The sequence below is a fragment of the Madurella fahalii genome (assembly GCF_045866475.1).
Source record: "Madurella fahalii IFM 68171 DNA, scaffold_2, whole genome shotgun sequence".
Classification (NCBI taxonomy): Eukaryota; Fungi; Ascomycota; class Sordariomycetes; order Sordariales; genus Madurella; species Madurella fahalii.
The window spans coordinates 7,876,724-7,902,229 of NW_027263972.1; the positions used below are offsets into that span (position 1 = coordinate 7,876,724).

At 54.2% G+C, this 25,506-nt stretch overlaps 4 protein-coding genes across 4 annotated transcripts; 2 read left to right on the top strand and 2 right to left on the bottom strand.

Moving 5' to 3' along the window:
* Positions 1–5,607: 5,607 nt before the first annotated feature.
* NOP1_1 (Small subunit processome complex component) lies at positions 5,608–7,239 on the bottom strand (the record flags this gene model as incomplete). Its single annotated transcript, XM_071060508.1, has 10 exons — positions 5,608–5,672; positions 5,731–5,811; positions 5,863–6,044; positions 6,102–6,124; positions 6,198–6,245; positions 6,301–6,445; positions 6,498–6,511; positions 6,610–6,838; positions 6,893–6,959; positions 7,140–7,239. The coding sequence occupies 10 exons, from the start codon at positions 7,237–7,239 to the stop codon at positions 5,608–5,610; spliced, it is 954 nt and encodes a 317-aa protein (XP_070916609.1).
* Positions 7,240–7,776: 537 nt separating this feature from the next.
* Positions 7,777–8,729, top strand: RPL17B (60S ribosomal protein uL22; the record flags this gene model as incomplete). Its single annotated transcript, XM_071060509.1, has 4 exons — positions 7,777–7,779; positions 7,951–8,164; positions 8,319–8,506; positions 8,574–8,729. 4 exons carry the CDS (start codon positions 7,777–7,779, stop codon positions 8,727–8,729), a joined length of 561 nt encoding a protein of 186 aa, XP_070916610.1.
* Positions 8,730–9,366: 637 nt separating this feature from the next.
* MFIFM68171_05090 (Ubiquitin carboxyl-terminal hydrolase) lies at positions 9,367–10,483 on the bottom strand (the record flags this gene model as incomplete). Its single annotated transcript, XM_071060510.1, has 3 exons — positions 9,367–10,323; positions 10,390–10,403; positions 10,462–10,483. 3 exons carry the CDS (start codon positions 10,481–10,483, stop codon positions 9,367–9,369), a joined length of 993 nt encoding a protein of 330 aa, XP_070916611.1.
* A 10,366-nt stretch (positions 10,484–20,849) lies between these two features.
* Positions 20,850–22,404, top strand: MFIFM68171_05091 (G-protein coupled receptors family 2 profile 2 domain-containing protein; the record flags this gene model as incomplete). Its single annotated transcript, XM_071060511.1, has 3 exons — positions 20,850–21,121; positions 21,175–21,441; positions 21,498–22,404. 3 exons carry the CDS (start codon positions 20,850–20,852, stop codon positions 22,402–22,404), a joined length of 1,446 nt encoding a protein of 481 aa, XP_070916612.1.
* Between the last annotated feature and the right edge of the window lie 3,102 nt (positions 22,405–25,506).

Below are 25,506 nucleotides of genomic sequence, written 5' to 3' on the forward strand. Positions count from 1 at the left end.
GGTCCCGCATCCGCCTAGCCTGGTATGGAATAGTGGGGCCTCTCGGGCCCGAAGTGCGAGCCCAGCGGCGGACAAGTCAATTGTGAGAAAAGAACTCGAACCAAGGAACCTCCCTCATAAGATTATGCCAAGACGGTAACTCCCAAAAGTGTAATAACCTTAACATCCGACTCAATGGCACCAACACTCCTGCACTCTCGAAATTCAAGATAATATTCCCAATGACCGATGTCATATCGAGGCTTACACGTTTTTGCATCTACTCAGAAACTTCGTCTTCACAGCTACACCTCTTCCAAGAACATTAAAAGTTGGTGCCGCAAAGATCCACTGTTAGTGTTTGCGTAAAACAGCATTTTACCGTCGACCGGTGGGCCCTTCACGCTAACCTTAGATACGTTGGAAGAGGCGTAATCATTGTACGCAAAATCTGATACATTCCGGGGCTGAAGTACTTTCGCTACCTACGTACTTGAGGTAGTAAATACGTAGATGATAAGCTAGACCCGGCTCATGAGTTTAGAAGAGAACGAGTCGCATCTATATCTAGCACGTCATGCCGGTTGAAGTCTAGTTGATAGATCATTTGGCTGTTAATGGATGTCGCAGCCTCGCCGTCAAGCCAGCTGGTCGTTGATATTAACTGAAGTGCCTGGACTCTTATACAGTACATTCCGCAAATAAGAGAATTCAGAAGGTATACCTCACTTGAAGCTGTTGCCAATGAACTAGGCCCACCACCCTAATGTCGTCGATGAGTGCAGGACCTTTGTGACGAGGGCCTGACCCCGGAAAGTGCAGCCCTTCGGTCCTTGGAAAACGTGTTCGTCCCGATGGCGCAATGCCCAAAGGTCTCATGCGGCTAGTCGTGGCGTATTAAAGCATGTGCTAGGCGGCGCAGGCTGCAGGTGTGGCAGTAGGTTTGGTGTTCTGCTCCCGTTCCCCCCCAAGTGCTGCTCTTATCGATGCGGGTCGAACCACCAAAGCTGTCGCCGGATGCGCAATGGAAAAGCATGCTGGCGGCGTCGTTGGGGCTCCCCCGTCAGTGATTAATTACCGCACATTTCCTTGATGTCTCGCGGCCCCCCTCTGCCAGCTGCTTTCCCTCATTTTCGCATGGCCGGAATGATGCGACGTCGCACTGAACCGGAATACCAAGAGAGAGGTGACACATGACTTTCCCGGTCATTTGAGGAGTATCCGGCCCCCGCATCATTATTCGAGCTTCGCCCCGGAGTTTAATCCGCGGGCCGCACGAGGTAGAGGCTGTGGGCGCATGCTATCCGATGTAACTTTGCCCTAAATTTGGTGACAGAATGCAAGGACCCAAGGACATCCGGAGGGGTTGCACGCGAACGACATCCACTACAGTGGAGGTTGTCCTTTTGACAGTACAATACAATCAATGCCTCCCTGTCCAGAACTCCCCGAACAGAATCTAATTATGCCCAGCAGGGAAATTATAAGCATCGGAAAACGGAAATGCCTTGCCGCATCACCCAGCAACTCGTCCTCAGTCCCAGAACAGGAATGGGGTGAGTAAGTTGTAGCTAAACTGAGTAACTGGGTTTGTCCCGGAACGCCATCTTTCCGACATGCTTCTGAGGCAACATCATATCGGCTCGCAGAGCGTCAAATTACACTGCAACGGGGAACAACCGGTTAAGGCTCGGACCTAGCGTGGCCCGCCACCCGCCACCCTCTCGACCAAGACACAAAACCCCGTTCGGACTGGGACGCGCATAAGATATGCTGCAGCGCGCATGGAGCGCGACACATAACCCTGTCATACGATATTGGATATGCACTGGTCCCACAGATTAAGCTCATAATACATTCACGGTACGCAGCGTCTGCTACACAGCAACAAGCGGTCCAGGCACCTGAGCGCCTCCAAGATTGTCGATGGCAAGCGAGGCTCCCGTCCGCGTTCTAGACCATGCTCATCCCTCACAGCCTCGAAAACACTTTGCCCATTCGTTGAAACCTACGACCATCTCACCGCCATGTACCAATGTCTTGAACATAATTAGCCTTCTTTATCTTAGCCTGTACACACCCTAATTGCAATGAAATCTGGGGTTGACCTCGCATCGAAACCATTCACGTGGTTTTGCTCTCTCTTCCCCCACCCCATCACCCCCTCAACGTATAGAGTACACAGAGTTGCAACAGATCTATCTCTCGAAACCGGTAGGGCGACGGGGTGGAGAAAGTTCTTTGCATCACTAGTGTGCCTCCCTTTTTTTTTTTTTTTTTTACTCAGAACCACACAATCAACAGGCTAACAAACGTAGGACAACCTACACCTACCTACTAAACTTGATCAACCAAGGCAAGAAATGAACGAAAGGTGAGTACAACAGTTTTTCGTTATCGACAAGGCTCTACGATTACAACTGTGATATTGTCTTTGGTTTGGAACCAAAGGGCAGGAGAGTCGCCAGAATAAACCGTGGTTGGCTGGGCAATCACTCAATCCCTTGGGCCTAAACCTCCAAGTTCCCAGCATTAATTCAAGCCCAACAAAACTTCAGTCCTGGACAACCTTACCCCTGCCGTGGATCACCGTAATAATATCGCAAAACTGCAACTAATTAATTACCGCGCAGTCCAACCAGGTAAAATTGTGGAACTTCCCGTGGGTGTGACCTCGCCTCAAAGAACCACTGGCCTTGATCACCATATCACCAAATATTCGGTTTGTTCGCATTGCTTATTATTGCTGTGACGGAGTCGCATCCACTCACCTGGTTTGCTCGTAGGATCGGTACCAGATCGCCCAGGCACACCCTTGGACGCCCAATCGACAAGTTCCGGGGTGCTGAGCTGTCCAGAAGAGGCAGGTCGCAAATGATGGGCGGGTTTTGCAGGCCCGGGTCGTCTGGGCTGGTTCCCAGTAGAATGGTTCGGGATCGCCCCAAGTGCCGCGGCGCACACACTGATGGCACAGCGCGCAAGGGTCCCCGAGCTCCCGTCCATCCCGCCAAAAAACCCTCGTCATCCGTTGACGGGGAGCGCCGCCACCTTTCGCTAACCAAGTTCTGAATCAGAACTTTGTGTTTTTATTGCCGTCTAGTCTTCATCCTTGACGTGGGTGCCATCCTGCGAGAGATGCCTTCCGAGACCGGTCCCGGCCGCTGCCAAAATGCGTCGACTTGCATGGCGTCGGAGGGAAGGGGAAATTGGCTGCCTCCGAGACGAGCACTCTCCAGGTCTAGGCGCTTAGGAGGAGAGTAGAGGCGTTGCAGGATCGAGCCATCTCCAATGCCCACCGCGCGCCTGGAAATTCGCAGCGGCCGCCCACCTAGCACAATCTAGCATCTGCCTGTCAACACTAGAGGCGTGACGATCCTCGAGCGGTAGGGCGTTTCCGAGGATCTGGGCACCTGGCCCCTCTAAGACCCAGCCACACAACTTTGGCTTACCGTTGAGTCTCCGTCTTTCCCGGCGCGCTGGGATGGGATGGTTCGTTCGTTCACGCCTTCTCCGGGCAGTGGACCAACTGCAGCTCACGGAATTCGTTCCCACACCCTTCATTGTGGCTGGCTGTCTGACTGCTGAGACCTTATTTCTTACCAGCATGGTTTCGACCAGGGTCCGTGCCTAACAGCGATACCGACTCCACCAGTCTCCGCTGTTCCACCCCCTTCACAACAGAGAAAAAGAGACAGGGACCGAAAGCAGTTGGCGTGATCTGGGGAGGCTGCACTCTCTCTCGTTTCCCACCCCGCTGGCACGACATCTAGCCTGGCGGCGCCTCCGGCAAACCAACCTACCCGAGCTTGTGGCTTGACGGTAAACCCACACAGCACTGCTCTCCCAACCGCCCTCAGACGTACTGGACGGTCTAGAACCTTTTTCTCCACGCCATTCTCGCAAGGGAGTCCGACTAACCCGTGACAGCCTGCGCATCCGATGGCCGCGGGGAGGGTCTTATCTGACCGACAGCGGAATAGGTCAATTTCAAAATCTCCACGGGACGTAGAAGTAGAATACTTTGAGGTACTTTCCCACTTCCCTGCGGCCTTCGGACGCGCTCACACTCACATGCATGCATCTCATGTTCCTCGCTCGAATAAGCAGTAGCGGAGAGAGGCGCCCGGCAAGTCCCGTCACTAATCATCCCTGAGACCAGGCCGGGTTCAGCTCGCTGTTGTGAGGGATAAGGACGGATGTGGAAAGAAAAACAAAAACAAGAAAGCCGATGAGCGAGAACTGGCCAGTCAGTGCTCGTGCCGCGCCGGGGAGTTCGGCATCCAAGATGAATTTGCTGCGGGGTGGTCGGCGACCACTTTCCCATTTTTTTTTATTTTTATTTTTTTTTCTCCCGATGTACCGTGCCTTCCTCCGCATCTTGCCTGATGGACACACTACTCGCCTTGGATTCGAGGAAAAAGGGGGGGCAGAAACATGTCGGTCGCTTCCGACCAACTTTTTGTCAATGTGTCGATACGTAACGCATTCCGACACGGATGGTACCTAGGGCAAATTCCACCATAGGGCCGCGCGGGTATGTGACAAGGCTAGGTCAGTTACAAATACATATGTACAGTACAAACCCGATGCCCGTTTCTAGCCGCTCCTCCTCCACAAGGTCCACCGCCCTTCGTGTATCGACACATGGGCAAAATGGAAACCCAAAGGGAGGCGGGCGTTACCCATATCACAGGATGCCTCGTGGGCGTTGTTTTGTGTATCCTTGAACTCGCATAAACGCTGAACGGCCCCTAATAATAGCCTGTTCCACAATGTCTCAACTAAGACAACATCCACCGTGATACGCGCCGAGGGCGGGCCAAGCGCTTGAATCTCGGGAGTGCAGGCGGATAGGCAGGTTGCTTGTTTCTTCCCCGGGGATTCACAGAAACGACTGCCGCATCTCAGCCTTCTGTATTCAATAGTCAATTGGTTCCATCCTGTTTCAACGAGTCAGTTATTCTTTGACCGGCGGCGGGAACTTGGATGATTCAAACGACGGCTGTTTGGGGTTGCCATCTTGCTGTACGAGGCTGTGTGCCGATTTGAGCCCCTGAGCCCCTGAGTTCGAGCCCCTGAGTTCTGCAGAAGTTATCAGCTTTCTCTCATCGAAAGCTGACAACTCAACTCCTGATACGGCGGCTATCGCAAGCCAGCCATGCCAACGCATCAGACTACGCGCAGTCTAGTCCTAGCGCCTAGGCGCAAGCGTGAGAACCAACCCATTGAGTCTTAAAACGACATTAGCTGTCTACCTAGTCACTACCTCATAGCCTCGGTAAACCACCAGGACGATTCTTGTACCCCCATTTTGCCATCCATCCCCGCGACATCAATGCGCATTCGCGGGTTGCCTTTTCGGCGTCCAATCCACATCGCCCGTCACAAACGCTGAGGAGCCTGACAATGTCGAGACCTGAGCGGTTGGATGGTATCAGTGGCTGACTGATTTCGCTGTAGAGGTCAATTGATACACCCTGTTGCTCTAGTCACACATGCTGAGTGAACCCAGTCCCCGAACGCCATTCGCCACCCAGACTTAAAGAAGCCAACCGTCCTGTTGAACACCAAGCAATGTGAGAACGCCCTGAAGAGAGCCAAGAACGATACTAAGATCTGAACTCGCACTCAACCCTCGAACTCCTTTTGCAGGTAGACGCAAGACACCATGGCATGATCACGTTCATAGGGTTCTTCAGCAACCGTCAGTATACAGGCTCTCAGGATCAAATACCCTGACATTCAACTCACCCAGAGTAAGCTGCTCCTTTGGGAAGAACTTGTCCTCCCTGAGTTTCTGAACTTCGCTGGCAAAGACTTGCTCGGGAGGGGCTGATACAGTGTAAGTCATTGTCCGAGAGACACACACCTAGGAGGACTTACCGGTGCTGTCAATGCAGCTTGCCTTGATGGAGATCAGTAGACCACCACCCTGTTTCAGGAAGAGCTTCGCGTTGATGCCGACAATTCTTGCCTGGTCGGGTTGAGCAACATCGGCAAAGATGACATCAACCATTGGCAGAAGCATCCGGTACGCCATCGGCTTGCGAGCGTCCTCAACGATCCTATCCAAATGTGAGCCCAACATGCTCTCCCAATGTTCATTCCAATACACTGCTTACGGGATAACATTGGTCCGGCGGGTCTGTAAATAAGTTAGTTTTCTGTCAAACCGCGCTTTTGCAGTTAGCGGTATCAAGATCTGAGACGGGACTTACAGCCATGTTGATCAGATCTCTGCCGGAACGATGGGAAAACTCAACGGCCTGCATGCAGCCTGGTTAGACTTCTGAACTCCAACTGCGCGTTGAATCGGCATACGTAGACAGAACCAGTTGGCCCGACGATATCGGCCACGTGGGACACCGAGGTACCCGAGGCGGCACCCAGGTAAAGCACCTTAGAACCGGGCTTCATGTAAATCGTTTCCAAACCACCGAGGATACCGGCAGCAAGCTTGCTTCGGCTGCTTCGTGTTAGCATGGGAGAGTACCAGATTGAGCCACGGATCGACTGACAAAGGATTCCAAATCTGTAAGACATCTCGAGATTAGCCAGTGCTCAAGGACGTCAAGTCATTTCTAGATCACATATTCCGAAAGAGACCACCATAGGCTTGAGTGAACTTACGCGGTACTCGGTCTTGGTAGCAACGGCATCATCACCTTTGCCAGTATTCTCAACGGAGATCCTCTTCTCTCCGTAGACGGACTCGCCCGGAACCAGATTAGCGGTGGCTAGGAGATCTTCTTTTCCACCACGAGCGACAAAGACGCCCTTATGACGATGAGGCTCAACGATGACCTTCTTGCCGCCCTTCGCGCCAGCCTTTGCACCACCACGTCCACCTCCGCGACCACTACATTCCCGTATTAGCACTAGTCACAGTCAACAGGGGGCATGGGAGACGTACCCTCCTCGGCCACGGCCGGGAGGTCCTCCACGACCGCGACCAGCAGGCCCGCCACGGCCACCGAAGCCTAAGACCCAGTTAGCGGGACAACTCATATTGGTGGAACGGTTGGGATGGGTTGAGACGGGGCCTCGCTGAAGTCAAAAAGAGAGAGACGCCTCCCACATTGCGAACAGAACACGCGAAGGCAAGCTAATCTGCCACTGAAGACAAAATCGTTATACGAGCAAAAAATATCACGACTTACCGCCACGGCCGCCCCGCGCTCCGCCGCGCCCGCCGCGATCACCACCACCTCGGAAGTTGCCTCCTCTGCCGCTGCCTCTTCCACCGCGTTCAAAGCCCATTATGACTGATTTTACGTTCGTAAAAGGGGTATCCGTTTGGTCGCAGTTATATTCGGTAACACCGGATGTAACGTTTTGTGCAAACTCCCGTTCGAGACACAATCGGTGCAGAGTGCGCGGCCTTGTCGAGACCTTCGACAAGCTTGATGGAGCTGGATGCAAAATTTCCTAGACGCTCAGAAAAAAAAGCGGGGCCCTTTTTTTTTTGGCTTTGGGGTCAAGTCGGCTGGGGATTTGTCCGATGCTCTGAGTGGCCAGTTCCTAGATAGCCTGATGCTTTGTTGCAATACTTATCGGCGTGTGACGGAATTTCAGTGCTAAATCGTTACTGGTCCTAGCAGCTAAGCCCATCGCCGAGACGCAGGTGGCCGGCGCTTGTTTCTGCCTGAGGCCGAAATATCACCCGCACAAGCCAATCAACCAATGCCCACCGAACCCTAATCGCGAAAATCGGATTTGGCGCCAAAATTTGGAACCATCATCATTCCTGAACTCCAAACTCAGTCGATTCCGTCCTTGCATCGACAAGCCGTCAAGATGGTCAGTAGCCCCTGCGAAACCGTGCCATTCCCTGTTGCTCCGCAATTCAATGTTTGAAAATGTTTCTGTCGCTCGACCTGCGAAAACCGGATGGGGAAATGCTAGACCGACTACAGAGAGTGCTAAGAGTTATCCCGGGACCATGCTGACCAAAGTTCTCGCCGTCTTTAGGTTCGGTACTCAGCGACTGAGATTGCGCCCGCGAAGTCGGCTCGCTCCCGCGGGTCGTACCTCCGGGTTTCCTTCAAGAACACCCGTGAGACCGCCCAGGCGATCAACGGCTGGAAGCTCCAGCGCGCCCAGACGTTCCTTCAGAACGTCATCGACAAGAAGGAGGCCGTTCCCATGAGACGCTATGCTGGTTCCATCGGCCGGACCGCCCAAGGTACGATTCGCAAACGACGAGCACACCTAATCCTTGGGCATTGGGAGATGAGAGTGGGGGGGCGACGGGCTTGGCCGAGCAGTCGTTCAAGTCAACCAGGCCGGGAGAGGATTGATGTGTCACTGAGGACGGTGCTGATTGTTGTGGAAAATAGGCAAGCAGTGGGGTGTCTCTCGCGCGCGCTGGCCCGTCAAGTCCGCCGAGTTCCTGCTCGGTCTCCTCAAGAATGCTGAGTCGAACGCCGATGCCAAGGGCCTCGACACCGGCAACCTCGTCGTCAAGCACATCCAAGTTAACCAGGCCCCCAAGCAGCGCCGCCGGACATACCGTGCCCACGGCCGCGTACGTTTTCCGGATACCCAGCAGACCTAGCCGTGGGCAGATCAACTAGGTGCTAACACTTTGGCAGATCAACCCCTACATGTCCAACCCTTGCCACATCGAACTGATCCTGACTGAGGCTGAGGAGGCTGTTCAGAAGTCGGAGGCGGTCGTTCGCGATGAGGCCCACCTTAGCTCGAGGCAGCGTGGTGCCCGCGTCCGCCGGGCCATCTCCGCGGCTTAAGTCCGAGGGTCGTCGGTTGAGTTGGGATGGGGGATCTTTTGACTGGGCTTGACTTTCTTCCGGAACGGTGTACGCGAGCATGGCATTTTTTCGGGTCAAGGCTACGATTCCACAGAAAAAGGAGTCGGTCACGAATACTCAATAAAATCATTGAGAACCATTGTGGTGCACGCGGGCCGGATGGGATACAGGGGCGTCAACCGGGTATCATCGCTTTGTTGCGAATGGCCGCTGCCACGCACCGCTTCGACGATAGCTGAAGACACCCGCTGTCCCGGTCATTCCGGTTTCCAGCTCATGTCGCTGGTGAACAAGATTATGCCGTTGGCTAAAGTGTACTGAGTGAACAACATGCTTCGGACAGTCGGGATGGATGGGATAATCATGTCCGGAAAACACAGGCGCCATGCTAGACACGAGGAGTTTCCTGCGTGCAGCCTAACCTTCGAGACCGCTGTCGCTCTACCGCAGCGAATCCAGAGAGACGGTTGCTGTAATCCGGAGGATATGTTATGCCCGGGTCTCCAAAATCATAGTCACAAAACAACCCGATACGACCGAGTACTCTGATCCCCAGATACAGTCCCAACGCCAGCGCCCCTAGCTCTAATATACCCTCTCCTCTTCTCTCCGCTGGTTATCCCGCCATCTCGACCTCCTCCCCACCGCCACCGCCGGCGCCCTTTTTCCGCTCTTCTATCCTCCTCTTCATCTTCTGCGTCCCCTGCTCAATCCACTTCTCGTACGCCCCGTTCCCCTCATTCAGCTTGGCCGCGACCACGCCCTTGAGCACCTCCCCAGCGAAGCCCACAAAGTTGTGCCTCCTGAGGGCATTCTCAAACTGCCAATCCCTGCGCTTGCGCTCCTCGCGCGCGAGCAGCTCAAAGTCGCCGATCTCGCGCGCCCGGATGCGCAGGTCCCGCACCATGGCGAGCAGGTTGAACCGGATCTCGGCCGCGTCGTAGCGCGCGATGCGGCGCTGCAGCACGTCCATGACCTTTGCGGGGAACTCGTCCCGCGAGCACGGGCCGTGGCTGATGGGCGCGGGCTGCAGGCCGTCGAGCTCGTACAGCGTGCCGCCGACGGGGGTGTAGGCGATGAAGTGGAAGGCGTCGTCGCGGTCCTCGTCGGGCTGCCGCGTCGTCTCGTCGACGAACGGGCTGCTCTTGGCGAAGCTGTTGTGCACGTCCCGGATGAGCTCCGAGTTGGACAGCGCCTCGCCGCGGTACTCGGGCGGGAGCGCCATGGTGAACTCGCGGAAGTCGCGCAGGTGGGGGCCGACGTCGATGGTTGCGTCGGCTGCGTCTTCGCTCCCTTCGGTTTTGTTGAGGAGGACGCTCAGCAGGGCCTGCGTGCCGCATGCGTTCTGGATGGTCTGCGCGGCGAAGAAGAGGCGCTCGGCGGCATCTTGGTCGAAGCTCCCGTCGAGCGGTTTGTCGCCCGAGCGGTAGGGGGCGTCGGTAGGGAACTTGAAGAGGAAAATGACGCCGTAGACCGGGTACAGTTGCGCGAGTGCGTCCGGGTCCAGTGACAGCAGCTCCTCGAATTGTACGTCCTTGACGCCGAGGTTGTCCAGGAGGTAGGTGAAGACACCCTGGAATTGCCACTAGTCAGCCGCTTTGTTCGGTCACCGAGGTTGCCTGGCATAGTCTCTCCATACCGCATCCGACTCAACTGTGATTCGGTGTGTCAGTCGTGTAGTTGGTCTAGGGCCGCGATAGAGATAGCTTACTAGTATTCCAACCGCCACTCATCTTGATGCTTCTGACCGCGCTAAGGTCGGTCGCCTCAGAGCGAGCTCGTTTTCCGTGGATTAGCAGCCGCTTGCGGTCCACTAGCTCCGGAAACCGCGGGAACTAAATTCGGCGCGAGGATGAGAAGTACTCTCGTTCGAGTCGGAGTAAGAACCTACTGCTCCAGACTCGAGAATTCAGGGACCACCAAAAATCGGTGCGATGATGCAAGCTCATGGATACCTGCATGTCGGCCTATAGATAAGATAAGCGAAGCTACAACAGTTTCGGGAATCTGGGGGAGCTCGAGGCACTCCGTACTTCCACCACCAGCTGCGACCAGCTGTGACCAGCTGCGACCAGCTGACGAGATATTCAGGCGGTCGATTCGACACCATCCAAGACTCGGTACTGTCCGGCAATTTTGGCATTGAATTGCAGTGCAATCGATGCAGTGATTTCGACATAAAGGAAAGTGAATAAAACAAGCGTATAACGGGGTCCCGACCCACTTCCAAGGTCTCGCTGCTGCTTTGCCAGTGTTTTTGTCAGTGTGACAACTGACTACATTATGGAAGTAATCAAACCGCTGGTTGCGGTCAACCAAGGGTGTCAGGAAGTGCGTATATCAGCGGGGTATCGCATCTGGAGTGAATGTCAACTACGTCGGGAGATGTGGGTACTATCTGGGCTCTCACGGCTACGAAAGAATAGAAACAAGGCCGATACTAATGATAATAGCTAATCTGGCCCTGAATGCCATGAAGACGATTGTGAGTTAGCCCCCTGACGGAGATCCCTGCCCACATCTAACCAACATGTCAATGGAAGAAGCAGTGCGAGGTAGGTATGTCACATACCTTTGGGTTCGTCATGATTTTCGTGCTGATTCACCAGTGTGATTGGGATTCTCTTCCGTACAGCTATGTACCGACAGAGGGCGGTGCGCTCAAGCCTCCTGTAACTATACTAGTAATGCCTGAGGTGTACGACATGTTTATTAGCATCAGGAACAAGCCGGCACCGAACACACTCGCTATCTTGTTAGATCCGGCGTGACTCTGATGAGCCAATGCCGCATTCTTGTCGGGGCAGGAGGATAATTGATGAAACCCATTCCTTTGGAGTCTACGACTTGATACGTACAGTGGGCATTGGGGCAAGTCCTGGTTTATGGATGTTGTAAGTAACAGTCTCGTGGTTCGCATGCGCTTCGGCTAGCCCCAGGCATACTTGTAGATTCCTTCAGAGGCCGAGAGAGGTGGAGGAGAGACCGGCCAAGGCAGTTGTGACTGGTGACAAGGTCTTGTCGGACGGCTAACGCAGAGCTAGATGGCTGCTCTCTGAAAGCTCTTTAGAAATACCCAACCAGCCGTCATCACGCGCAGCCCATCCACCCATGTTTGTGCGTTTGCCTTGTGTATCGTATGGTTTCTCGCAGTGGTAGTAGTACCCCGTCTGCGCGAGGATCGGCGACTAGAATCATGTTAAATAATCTGAGATGTAACGCGATTTAGCTTCTTGGGTTAACCGCAACGATATAGGCTGCTGTGGCCAGTGCGGTCAGTCCTACACCAATCTCTGTCGAGAAGTTGACATCCGTGATTTCCCTTAGGCTGCGTTTAAAGGACACACGCGCGGTCGTTTCTGGCAGTGGCCTCGCTGTGAGCTGTCTTGAGGGGAATCCCGGGCTGACGCGAGGCGGGGGACCCATGGTGTGATGCTAAAAGCTACCCAGAGCAACCAATCTTGAGATTTTAAGTGCACTACTGTAGACTAGATTCTCCAGGGGAAGGTCGAGCGACTTACGATAGAGGGCCCGATCTAAATGCATAATAGTGATGATCATTAAGGCGGTCGATATATCGACCCTTCATGCTGAGCGCAACGCGAAGATAACTATATCTGTCATGCTTCCCGTAATTTTTGTTGCCGAGGAGGAGTAGGAATACAAAGTAATCGTAACGCGATGATTTATGTTCAAGAATCATGGAAGTCACACTTGTGCCTCTAGTCTAATTAGGACTACGCGTATCAGGCGAGACAATGAAAGACTCAACACCCCGGCATCCTTGCTGATCAATATATTAATTAATGTAGTAGAGACGTGTCTGGAAAAGATTTAGATATCTCGAGACTAGCCAACTTGTTGAAGATTCCCATCTTAGGCCCCGGGAGTATAAATAATAGGGAATTCTAAAAGCGGCAGAGCGAAGGGTGCTGCTATGTTACGAAAATCAAACCGCAGCACTAAAAGCAAGATCGGCAGATTCGACAGAAGCGGGAGACCACAGACGGGTTGCAACATGACAATATGCTTCGATAGCCATGTTCATAGGTACAGCCTCGTTGCTTTGCATGCAAGGCCTTCAGACAAATCGACAGCGGCGAATTGATGGGCTCTTTAATCTGAACCCAAAGGCTGGCTGCATGCCTGAATCTTGCTTGCATCACCTGGGGGGGACTGTTATCTTAATATGAGTTCGTACTGCCTCCACTCCCGGCCTTTTCCATCACCACATGGAAAAGCCCCAGCAAAAGTGCAAATTGATCTCAGAGCCAAACGGTGCTAGGGCCACGCTCCGGAGCTGAGACGGAGAGCCGACGCCCGCAGCCTAGCACATGGCTACAGTTTATGTGAATGCGCGGTCCTTTATTGGTTTATTGACCTGGAGATGGTCAACAGCCCCTATCAGGTATAAGAAAGCAGCAATCTGCTTATTAACATTGCAAACACCACTATGTATGCTTGGCAGGGCCGATATGAGGTTGACAATGATCGGCTGAGGCTCAAAACCCACATCTTGGCAGTCTCAGCCCTGGGAGCCGAGCCGTTATGCGAGCTGTTATCCGAGTCGATCACCAGCGCGGGACCCTTGCGTACATGGCGCTCTTGGCAAGCCCCCGAGCCAAAACCGGGAGCTTGTTGCTCTGACATTCAGGGGTACTTGTTACAACAGAGACTGAACGATCCGGTTCCGTGCTTTGACAGATACATAGCAGTAATTATGCTCTCGATTATCTCTTAGCAGTGCTGGTGTGACGAGCCTGTTTCTCTTCCGTCGTTCATTAATTATCCCTCAGGCTAGCCAGTCATGGTGCAGCGTCAAAGATCGTCGCAATGAGACGGCCGAGTATGCTGCAAGAAGCCATCTCTAAACGGAATTCACAGTCTCAATGCCTTGTCTTATTAAGAAGTCGGATGTGGTTGCGTTACACCTCAATAAAGTCGCCCTGGCCGGGAAGTGCCGCGAACTCGATTTCACCACACGCTTGGCGGAGCAACATGTATCTCTTCGAGCCTTTTCGTGATCAGCGAAATCTCCATATTCCGGTCTGGAGTCCTGGACTGGTGATGAAGCTCGAATGACATGGAACGCAGTAGGAGAGGGCGGTTCCTGGGCGTCTAAGGGTGTTTCGCGGCCGAAGTCTTGGTTGCAGAAGTTGAAAGAAATATTTTACGGGAAATATCGGAGCACCGAGGTCGCTGCAAACTACCTTAACGGCCGAGATGCGCCGCTTGTTGGTTCCCATTCCGGCGCAGTACAGAGCTGACGGGCAGCTGTCACTCTAACTTAAGCTGAAAGGGCTAACCCAGAACTAAAGTTGTCCCTTCCCTCTCTATGAGATTCGCCCCAGTCTATCTGGCAGCCCCAATGAATTCTGGAAAATTCTGCCTTGGCTGTTTCGGCTTTTACATTACACGAGTTCTTTATGGAGGCGGACGAACCGAGCGCCTATTTCGAGCACTTGTGCTTATCGACATGAACGACACATCAACCCGCTCGCCCAATATGGCAAACTGATAGAGTGGGATCTTGTATTAAGGAAATTCTGGTACTATTTTCCATCTACTCGCAGGAGTTTGCCGACTCTTCTTCCCAATCCCCTGTTATCGAGCGAGAGGACTCGATTACACTTCCCCGTAGTCCACCTTGTCCCATCCCATCCCATCCCTTTCCTTGTTAACTCGCAGAAACCCCCAACGAGACCCTTCCGATTACCCATCGGCGTGGCGCCATACTCCCTTGAGTGCCTGCGACTTTACAAACTGTTTGCCGAGCGGCACCAAAACCTACCGTATCCATCGTCTCTACCCTGCCGCCACACCCCGGGAACTTCCCTCAACCCGGTACTCTTCAACTTACGCGGCCTGCAGTTCCGATTCCAGCTATTCCCGGTTTTCTTGGTCGTTATCAGCGAAGATGTTTGGTGATAACTAGGCTCACTATGATTGCGAGCCAGCCGGCCAGGGGCGCGCACGAAAGGCAATCGAGCGAGGATTGGGCAGGGAGGGCGGCGGTAGCGTTCACGGAACCACAACCTAAAACCGACACTCATCCTCGCCAGAGAAGAATATCCTAGGGTTTCTTGGGCATTTAGCCCAGATAGAGGTATCTCCTCTTTCAAGAATACGCGGCAGGCCTCAGCAACCACCCAACCGACCAAAACAGCTGTCAAAAGTCAAACACAACTCCAGTCCTACTTCTCAAACCACGAAAATTCCGTCAACGGGGCCGAAGGCGGGTCTTGGGGTTTTCTACCATCCGTCGTGGGAGAGGATAGTGTTGATAGCGTGGGGCTTAGCAGTGGTGGATCCGCAGACCGGCCCTCGAGAGGTATGCAGTTGCTTTGCAACTCAAAATATAACCCACATTGTGTTAACCAGAAAGCTAGAGTCAATTCTTTCCAAGATGGCGGAGTTGTCCATCCTGGCCACGGAGCCTCAAGGTCACGACTCGACCATGGAGACAACCGCCGCTACAACAGAGCTCGTTCGGGTACCAGACGAAGCATCAGTCATTATGGAATCCGTCAAAACTACATATGGACGCGATGGGGCTGGCAGATCCTCTGCTCCAGCCGTGATCGACACCGATGTAGGAATCAGAGCCACCCCAGCAGCACCCCGATCTCCTAGAACGCCATCTCGTCGAGAATCGTCCGTGTTTCCTGGAGACGGCAAGTCAACATCCGATATTATTGACGCATGGTATACGGCTTTACATGGACCCGATCAGCTACTTCCACAATCATACTGCAACCCCAGCCAGCCCATACGCGGGGGGACTGTCCTCTTGCCTCCTAATCTTCACCGACAACAGCGTGCTGTTAGCACCCAGACTCGCCATCCGGCGAAGAAAGTCACCGTGCAGCCTGGTACACGATTGGCGAAGTTCCTAGCGCACAACCCTGACGCTTGGAAGCCACCCGTTGAATGAGACAAACCAGGCAAGCCGCCGGCAGAAGAAACCCAACCCCAGGACACCAAGAAACAAAACGCAGCCGCAATACCCGCAATCAAGAGTCAGTTAGACACCGAACCTCGCATGCTCAGGTTTCTGGACCGCGTCCAACAAGAAGAGGAAGATGATGCCCCTATCAGTTATTCAGAATTATGATATTATGATATCAGGCGTCCATGGCTTCTATATCATGGGGAAACCATGCGTGGAAGTTTCGGGGAGCAGCTAAGAGCTTCGAGTCGCGAGTCCCCGGCCCAGGTCTGGGACCAGGCTAGAAGATCAGCCTTCGTGCAAGGATTAAACCTTCGAACTTGTTGGCACTCCAGGATCTTCCACGCACAAAAGCTGGGGGTGACGAGTGCAACCCCTTCAACTCTCTGTCCAGGCTGTAGTCCGCTTGCCAACGTGCGTACACCTTCTGGGCTCGGAGACGTAGACTTAGTACTCGTAGCAGCAGCAATGAGTCTCAAGCAATTACGGCTACAACTCCACGATCTGGCTGGTCACCCCGAGAATGGATTACCCCTAACACTGTACTTTTCTCTGTTGGCTAAGGCCTGCGGTTTCTGGCCAACTTCTTATGGCCTAGCTGCTCAGATGACAACACGGAGCGAGTATCGCCACGACCGGGCGAGAGTGTCAATGAAGGTCATAGCGAAGATGAGACTCGCGAATCTAGAATCCTTCCTCTTCCCCTCTCGCCAACGCACCATGCCCCCGCCCCGTTTCGTGGGTGGGCGACTTCACATCATCACGGCATTTGCACAGAGGGGCACTTCCATGCAGAAAACCCCACACAGAACAGCCGAGCAAGCTTCTTCGTTTGGCGAACGAAAGAGGGTATACCGACGATAGGGGCGTGCGGTGGCCCCTCCCGAGATTCCCAATGAAGGAAGCAAGAAGTCGGCCTCCGCGCGGACGGGAGGAAGGGAGGAGGCCCGAGCCCACAGTCCCATTGACGGCCAACCGCAGCAAATGGACGGCATGCGGGTGTGCAATCACGCCAAGCACCAGGAAACCGGGAAACCAAGTGAACGCCCCCCTGGGACGAGAGCCTTTTCCTCCACCCTCTCGGCGGTGGCTTCTGCAGCCCATCGAATCGGTCCTGGGTGGCGTCTCCTAGTGAAACGGTGCGCCGGCTTTGGCCCCTTGTCATGCGGCGCCGTCGGCTCACGCTACAGCATGTCAGTCATTCCAGTCACCGCCCGAGCGCCACGGCACAAGGGGACCTCTCCGCTTCCGCGTATCGTCCAGCTACCGCAGTTGACAGGTCCAACGGTGAACCGCACTAGTGGCAGTTAGCTTGTATGCTTTTTTCTCGGCAGCTTTCCCCAGGCCATGCAAGTGGGAGGTCGGCCGGCTGGTGCCGCGCACGTTCCTCGCCCTTGGCGTTTTGGCGTTTTGGCGTTTTTGGCTTGTTCTCAAAACGGCTATGTCCTCCGCTTGCCGAGCGCGCCGGTTCGTGTCCAGATGTAAAGTAGTTCAACACGTGAGACGTTTGCGGATGAGAGCTCTCACTTGGCGGACAAGGACCAAGCAATCTCGTCGTGAAGCGTGGTTCCTCTGGGTTGTATCGCAAAATCAACCACCTCATGTGTTGGAAGAGGGGTTGATAGTGGACGGGGCCGATATATACGCCAGGAATGTTGTGTTGTACTCGCTGCTTGATCACGTTTAGTTCTGGAAGCGGGGGATGTGCGGTGGGATTACCAGCTTATTGGGATCTGGAGGTAACATCTCGACAGCTGCGTAAAGAATTCAGAGTGGCCAGCCCATTCTCATCTTTTTGTCTGCGTACATTCATCGCAGTTGATTTGTCTAAATGTGATCCTTCAGGAGGGTGCTGAAATGAACCCTGCATTCATTGCTGCAACTATTTCACTGACCGATTCGACCAATGTCTTTCAACCAATGACCCACCTTCTCCGCAATTCTTGGCAGGCCAAGCAGGGGCTCGAAAGCTGCGAGAAGCCGTCATTGGATGACAGGCTGCCTGCCTGACTTCTCTTGTGCGCAACAATTGAAGAACGGACCGAGAAGGTAAGCTCGTTGACTCGTTGACTCGTTGATTTCCCCTGAAGGAAGAACCTGACCCACCGACACAGATCAACAAGGCTACCAAATCCGTAGGGCTGGGCCTAAGGTGGTAGCGGTGTTTGCGTGCGTTACATTCATTTCGAGAACTCTGGCAGAGCTTCCAGAGAGGAGGGTGATAGAGCGCGCACCTTGTTTAATGAAGGAATTTGCATAACTAATCCCCAATGGCGGATGCCATTTTAGCGGACATCTTGGTGACACACCTAACATATAGTAAGCAAAGCGGTCTTGTTACCCCTGCCGCTTGTCGAATAAGTGCAGGAAGTCCAACGCCTTGGGGTGCAAGACATTACCATAACTAGGTGAATGGTCTCTTAAATGTTTTCGCTTTCTCGACGAAAGGTGCTGCTCGTTACCGTACACGTTCTACCAAAGTCTCACTAGGTCGGCGTCTTCCGCGATCGTCGGCATTTAGTTGATGAGCCTTGATCGATCGACGTAAATAGATCGACTAGCTCGTTGGGGAGACAAAGCACTGACACACGCCGAAACCTTAGAATGGTTTGAACGGTATGGCGTTGGTTGTGCCCTGGACAGCTTGCCAATCTCCGCCAATCCTTGCCAGTCTCCTTGGTGGTCCCGGGCGGAGGACTACACTACATACGTAATTCGCAAAAGCTCGAATCGACAATCGCCAGCCGCGGCGAGGCCCTTGCGCCTGCCGGATCCCGATAGGGGCTGAGTCCTCGAGTTCGCCACAACAACATGGCAGACGTCATTTGCGAGGGTCTAGTGATCTGGGGTACGGCACATCGAATCGCGGTGTTGGCGATGATCTTACAGCCACGGCCGCTGGAGAGGCAACGAGATCTCCGCGATCATGGTCGCGTGAGAACCAGGACCGGGGCTCGAAAAACGCAAAATGAGCGCCGCCTCTACCATGCCCTTGACAGTCGAACTCGTGGCCGATGCCCCTGGTGCCGCTGTCACGCACCAAAGGGCACTATTTTGCTAAAATTCAACCGCGGCGGGCAAGAGATTAAGCGGGGAGGTAGAGGTTCGAGGTGCCTATCACATCGGGGGGGAAGACTCGAGGATACTCAGCGCGATTTCCCGAGTTTGCCGCTGCGCGTCGTTGCAATGCTGACTGTACTAGCGCACTGCTGGGAGATGGTGATGAACATTCAGAGGGATTGAAGACGGATGCGCCGGATTGGATGCACAGGAACCAAACCGTGGTTGCAGGGAGTAGAACCAGGGCTGGAAATCGACTTGTAGGTCCAAGCGCGAAGCAGACCGCCTGTGAGAAATCCGCCTGTGAGAAACGGTGCAAACGGTGCCCTGGGTGGGGTCGTTTCCACGTGGGGGCCGTCTTCGCTTCCCTCCATTTCAGATTATTCTCCGTGCTGCAAAACGAATCGCAACAGTCCGTCTTGTCCCCTTGGAGACGGTCTCACAGTTCGGCAACGGCGCCCTAACAACTTCCCTAAACCATGGTATACCCTCCTGGCCTTGTGTTGCCCCCGCACAATAGCTGGCCCCCGACGTTCTTCGGACTGGTCTGTCATGGACGGCAGACGTAGTCAACATCACCAGGATGCGGCGAGGCAGAATGACGATTGGGGTTAGCGGAGCCTCGGATTCATCAGTCACGACTCGGGAACGAAACAAATGCTGAACCGATGAACGAAACAGCCGCGATTTCAGAAGCGTAAATCATCGCCATCGCCTCGTCAGCCTCGAATCGGGCAGCTTCCACGCGATAAGGCCCCCAACCAGCATTTAACCCCCTCATGAAACGATTCGTGTTCATCCATCTCATCATTGTGAGCCTCGCTATGCTTGGAGAGGACAACAACCGTCACAATATCCCCTCCGTCTCCAGGATGCCACTCTCCGTCATGGTTCCTCGGCTGAGGCTTGACTCGCAGGGGTGGGACAAGGGTCTGTTGCCATCGCAAGTGGGGCCCGGCTTGGGGAGTTCAGATCCCTGTCAAGTCGACATGGGCAAGGTTCGTCCGGAAGCCTCTGGAGAAACCGCAATCGATGTTCAACCCCGCGCGCCATCTGGGTTACCGACAGAGTGAAAGGCTCATCAACATCTCTTTCTAGCCGGGCACTAGTAACCGCTTTCGCGGCAGGCGCACACAGCAGTGGAGAAAGACTTCCAGTTGTGGAGGATTCTCATCATGTCGATCGAACACACAGTCGACGGCTACAGCCCATACAAAGTTGGCCACCTCGATGTCTGCTTTTTGTGTACTGGGCCTGGTTTCCCACACATTCCCAAGTCTTGGCCACCCATCCATTTCTGGCCCACCTCGAACTTGACCGCATTTTGCCGTTGGGTCGTTTCTTGGTTCAAGTGCTTGTCTTCTACCACATTCTTATTAGCCACGACTCATTCTTCCACTGTGGTCACACGGAAGAGTATACCCTGTCTGGTTAGTGTTGATGGTGCACAAGCTCCCCCGTATGCACCCCGAGAGGCAGGGATCGCTGCTTTGCCCGAGCTGGGTTGGCGTACTCCTGCATAAAGATCTTGCGAACGCCTGTCACCTTAGACCCCTTTCAGAAATGGCACACCCCAGGATCCTGGGCGGTGCTTGTGCACAGTCAAAGGATGACGCTGTTCACCCCCGCTAGTCCTTCTGGGATATTTGGTCGCATGCCTCTGCCCTGCCCTGCTGCCGTCTGCTCTGCGAGCGCCAGCCGAGTACTTGAAATCCACACGTCCCTCTACAACGTCAGAGTTGGTCTCACTGCCCATGCCACTACCGGACCGTTGGAACCAGCCCCAGTCAACGGACTGACTGATCTCTACCGGCGACCGAGACAATATCTTCAGCACAAGGCCGGCTCTCGTCGAACTCGCGTCAGCAAAGCTGGTGAGTCGGCTCACCCACAAGAGGCCCGCCTCCGGGCGTGATACGGGACGACTCTGGTGTGGATGCCAACCAATCTCTGAAGACCGTTCTCCGAAGCAAACAAAGGCTTCCTATGCCGCTACAGTCGACACGGCCGCCGACGGCTCCTTAAGAAATTAGCCATCGCTTGAGCGCTATCTGCCCGTGTCCTGCGCCTCGCGGCGCCCCGACGGCGAGATGAATTCGGCAATGGACCCCGGGTTGGCTCCCTCACAGCTGGATGTCTTCAGCATCATCGAACGTGCCTGCTCCGGTGCCTCTCTCATTGGATCCGTCGTGGTCATCGCCACCTTTTGCGCATCCAAGGCCTTCCACAAGCCCATCAACCGCTTAGTCTTTTACGCGTCGTTTGGGAACCTCATGACAAACGTAGCAACACTGATGGCTCGGTCCTTTATCTCCGACACCACCTCGGCGGGCTGCCAATTTCAGGCGTTTCTCATCCAAATGTAAGAATCTCGGCCTAGCTCACCTGCTCAAGCCGACTGACACGCCTTGTTAGGTTCATGCCTGCCGACACTTGCTGGACATTGGCCATGGCTGTGAACGTATACCTGACCTTCTACTTCAAGTTTGATGGCCAGCGGTTGAGGAAGATGGAGATCCCCTATCTCCTGCTCTGTTACGGCGTTCCGTTTATCGTGGCCCTTACTTTTATCTTCGTCTCGAGTCCCGAGAAGGGGCGTATGTACGGGAACGCGACGCTATGGTGCTGGATCTCGCCCCGATGGGACATATTCCGCATCCTTTTGTTCTACGGTCCCGTCTGGTAGGTTCTGGCCCTGCGAGCGAGTGGATGCAAAAACTGAGCAATGGTCAAAACAGGATTGTGATCCTTATCACCTTCTTCATCTACATCCGCGCCGGCCGCGAAATCTACAAGAAGCACAAGCAACTGAAAGAGTTTAGCACTGGCCAGCATGATCCCGAGCCCCTTCCTGCCCTCGACGACCTTTTTGTCTCGACCAAGACCACCGAAGTCTTTGTCACGACCGAAGCCGCCGACAAGGGTGCCATCGACCTGGCGCCCCTGGGCGGTGGTGGCGGCCGCCGTGGGTCGCAGGTGTCGGGTCCGAAACCGCCCAAGGCTGCCTACTCGGTGACCATCTCGTCCAACCGGCGAGAGGCCAACCGCGAATCCTACGGCGACATCGAGCTCCCCATCCAGAGCAACATCGCCGCCGACACGCAAAGCAAAGCAGACGTCCGGAACAACGGCGGTTCCACGGGCGTCAACCCGCTCCGTCGGCGCGCAGCCTACGAGGCTAGCAACGCGACGTGGTCCTACACCAAGTGCGCCATCCTCTTCTTCACGGCCATGCTCGTCACCTGGATCCCGTCCAGCGCGAACCGCGTGTACTCGGTCATCCACCAGGGGCAGGCTTCGTTGGCGCTCGAGTACATGTCGGCCTTCGTCCTGCCGCTGCAGGGGTTCTGGAACGCCATCATCTACCTCGTGACGTCGTGGAAGGCGGTCCAGATGCTGTGGGACGACATGTGCGCGTGGTGGCCGTGGGGAGGGTCGAGCGGGCGCCGGCGGCCCAACGCGCAGGAACTCGTGCCCGGCAGGTCCGCCTTCCAGATGATGAGTAGTGGCCGCAACGGGTCCAAGGCCAGCGATGCCAAGGTGTACGAGACGGAGAGCATGACGGAGTTGGCCGGCAGCCGGCCGGGCTCGAGCTCCGGCCCAGCGACCCCCATGGACGCTCACCCAGGGCATTTGAAGCATTAGGAGGATTATCTAAGGGGGACCCTAATTCGGATAGGCGGTGCGGGACCTTCTACACTGGCAGCAAGGTTTGGTCTACGAAAAATCAACACTGTCTCCTAATCACTACCTATACCTATCCCGCCCTGTAATTATAAGCTACGTTGAGCCCAGGTTCAACGTTTATTCTTAACACTCTCGCTTTTCTTCACGGTTTTTCTGGACAACGGAGGCAACGGAAACGGCAACGGATTGTTGACGTATATACCCCATGTTTTTTTTTTTGTCTTGTTATTTATTTACTTTTCCTGCGCAACGGAGTTCTATCTCTTCCAATCACTGTTTTTTTCATTGTGTTATACCCTGGGAGTGCGCCGCGGAGATGCAGTCCCGATGTGACTTTGCCTGGAAACCTTCAAAAGCGATGGAAGGAGCGCAGCAGTCGGTGTATTCTACCTCGTTTCCTTGCAAATCTTGCTCAAAGGACCCGCGATAAAGTGGTGGCGATGGTAGGGTTGGTTAATGCATCTCAACTGACGATTCAATTTGGTCAGGACGTGGCTCGGCTGACGGCATGGGCTCTGCTTGACTTTGACGATCTGCATTTCAGGGTCTTGGTGTGCTCCTGGTCTGTGCCGCACGAACACTTCCCTGGGGTTACATGCACCTTAGACACGGGAAGGAGCCTCATAAGAAAGCTACAAGAGTTTGAATAATTGAGTGTTCACCAGCATTTTGTCGGACACCTCTTGATGGGCCGGCAAATGGTCGAATCAAACGGATGAATCCATGTTTGTCGTTCGCTTTGCCGAGTCTCTTACCCCTTTCCGAGACACTTAGCGCGTCCCGGTAACTCGGGTATGTTTTAGGGCCTTTTTTTTTTTTTTTTTTTTTCGGTCTTCTTTTGATGGGGGTTGGCATCTCGTGCCCTCTTCTTCAGTTTCTTGTGCTACCCCGCATGACGAACTGAGACACCCGATCTGTCGCAAAACGCCACGTCTGCCACGCGGCTGAAGAGTGGTGACGCGCATCGTTTTCCGTGTCAATATCATGTTATACACGTAGATGGCTGCTTTGTTCTTTGCTCATCAATCCGGCCCCAGCTGGAACATGGATATAGCCTCGTCGGTCGTGGCCAATCCGATCTTCGAGTAGGATCCCCTTTCCAACGTGGAGCAAGTTTTTCCTGCAGTTCAAATTTCCCGTTGGTGATTAGTTCAAGACATGTGGGTGGAGGCATGCAAAGTCTCCCGCCGCCTCTGCTGGTATCGCCTCATCTCATCTGGGAGCGGAGAAGAGTGACATCCGCGGGTTGCCATGGCAGTTGGTTTGACCACATAAGGAGAGGCATTTCGGCTTGTCTGTCTTATCTGTCTTACTGTGTTAACGCTTCTGCGACATAATACGGCTCTGGGCTGTTAGGGCCGAACTATGAGCTCTCCAGTGATCACAAGTCGTGTGGCAAGTTCCACCACACCACACGGAATGGAATTCCGGGTCGATGGCTCTCATCTCGGTCGAATCCACTCTGCAAATGGGTCAGGGCCTTCTGGCCGCAGGGCCTTTCCATGGTGCGGACCTTGACCCCACCGACCGACGCTTCACATTCACAACTTCTCCGCATCTTGGTAAACGGAACTCGCTGGCTCGAGCTGCACACATCGGGCTTTCGGCTACGTGCCCACGAGCGGGGTCGGTATCTTGTCTGTTTGTTGCGGTATTGTCTCAATCGGGGTTGCGGAGCGCAGCAGTGGGTTCGCCGTCGTTGATGAGCTGAACCATGTTCTGGGGAAGTCTGGCGGATCCAAACTGGAGCTGCGTCCTCTCGCGATGTCACTACTCTCTGCGACTCACGGAATTAAAACATCGATCATCATCCTGTGTATACTTCAAACCCACAAATCCCACCGAAACCTAGCAGCGTGTTCGAGGCCCCTTGGCATCTCATTTTCAATTGCGAGAGAATACTGATTGGCCGGGCTTCGTTTACGAAAAGCTTGAACCGAAGAGGGGGTTTCTTGGGGTACCAAAACCGTTTTCATCTCCGCTCCAGTTCCTCACAACCCCACCACACACTCCTTGCTCGAAAGCAACCCAAAACTCATTTATCAACTACGTACGGGCTGTTTTCCGGTCCGCGTCTTGCAACCATCCCGCCCTCAAGCATCACCCTCCGCATTGCGTACCATCCTGCACAGACATCTCATCTTTCCCCGTCGGCGAGAAGCCGAGCCGTATCCGCCAACGGCTCCAACATTCTGGGACGAAGTTACATCGACGCTCTGACCTCATCCCAGAGTTCTGCAGCTGGGCGGACGGCCTTGCTTGCCAGATACGGGCAACAAGCCAAGCAGATGTCAAAGAGCCCGATGCAACTGCAACCCAAGCGGAGTCGTGAAACCGCAAAAGTGTTGCTCTGAACCGGGGATTATCGGAAAATGGTGACATTCTCGCTTCCAGAGCATGCAGCGCGTCGGCACAAACCCCTGCGCCGCTCCGTGCCCGTTCTAGGCTTAAGTAACGGTGGACAATACGGAGTAACAGACGGCAAGCTTACCCCTGAACACGAGCCCTACCATGTACCTACCCTCGGTTTCCATGATCACGGTTCTGCCGCTCTCGCTTCCAGGGATAAGGGCTTCATCATCTACGAGGCTGGCTACCCTGCCATTGTGGCACTCCGCGGTCTCGGACTTACATAGGGGTCGTAGTCTTCTTGCAAGTTTTACGAGACATGGAAAAATCGACCGGATTGGGATCAAAAAGATGCTGCACCCATACCACTGGCGCGATAAATTGGTGTGTAACACCGACTCTGCACCAGAGAACTCCCCTTAAGCGGTGAGTTGCCACGAATCTCACAGCGTATCTCTCTTTGCCTCGTAGGTCGACTGCAAAGAAAATGCATCTCCCTTTCTCGCTGGTGAGAAGTCAAATCCCAATGATAGAATTGGTAGGCCTTGCGAATTTGACCGGTTTCCTCTCCCCCCCTCCCACCACTACCACTGGGCCCATGCATGGTTTATCGGGCCTTCTGCTCCTACCCAACCGCAGATGTTCTCAGTCAGCAACCGACCAGCAAACCCTCTGTTCGGACTCAAACTTTGGTACGCGGTCACTATATCC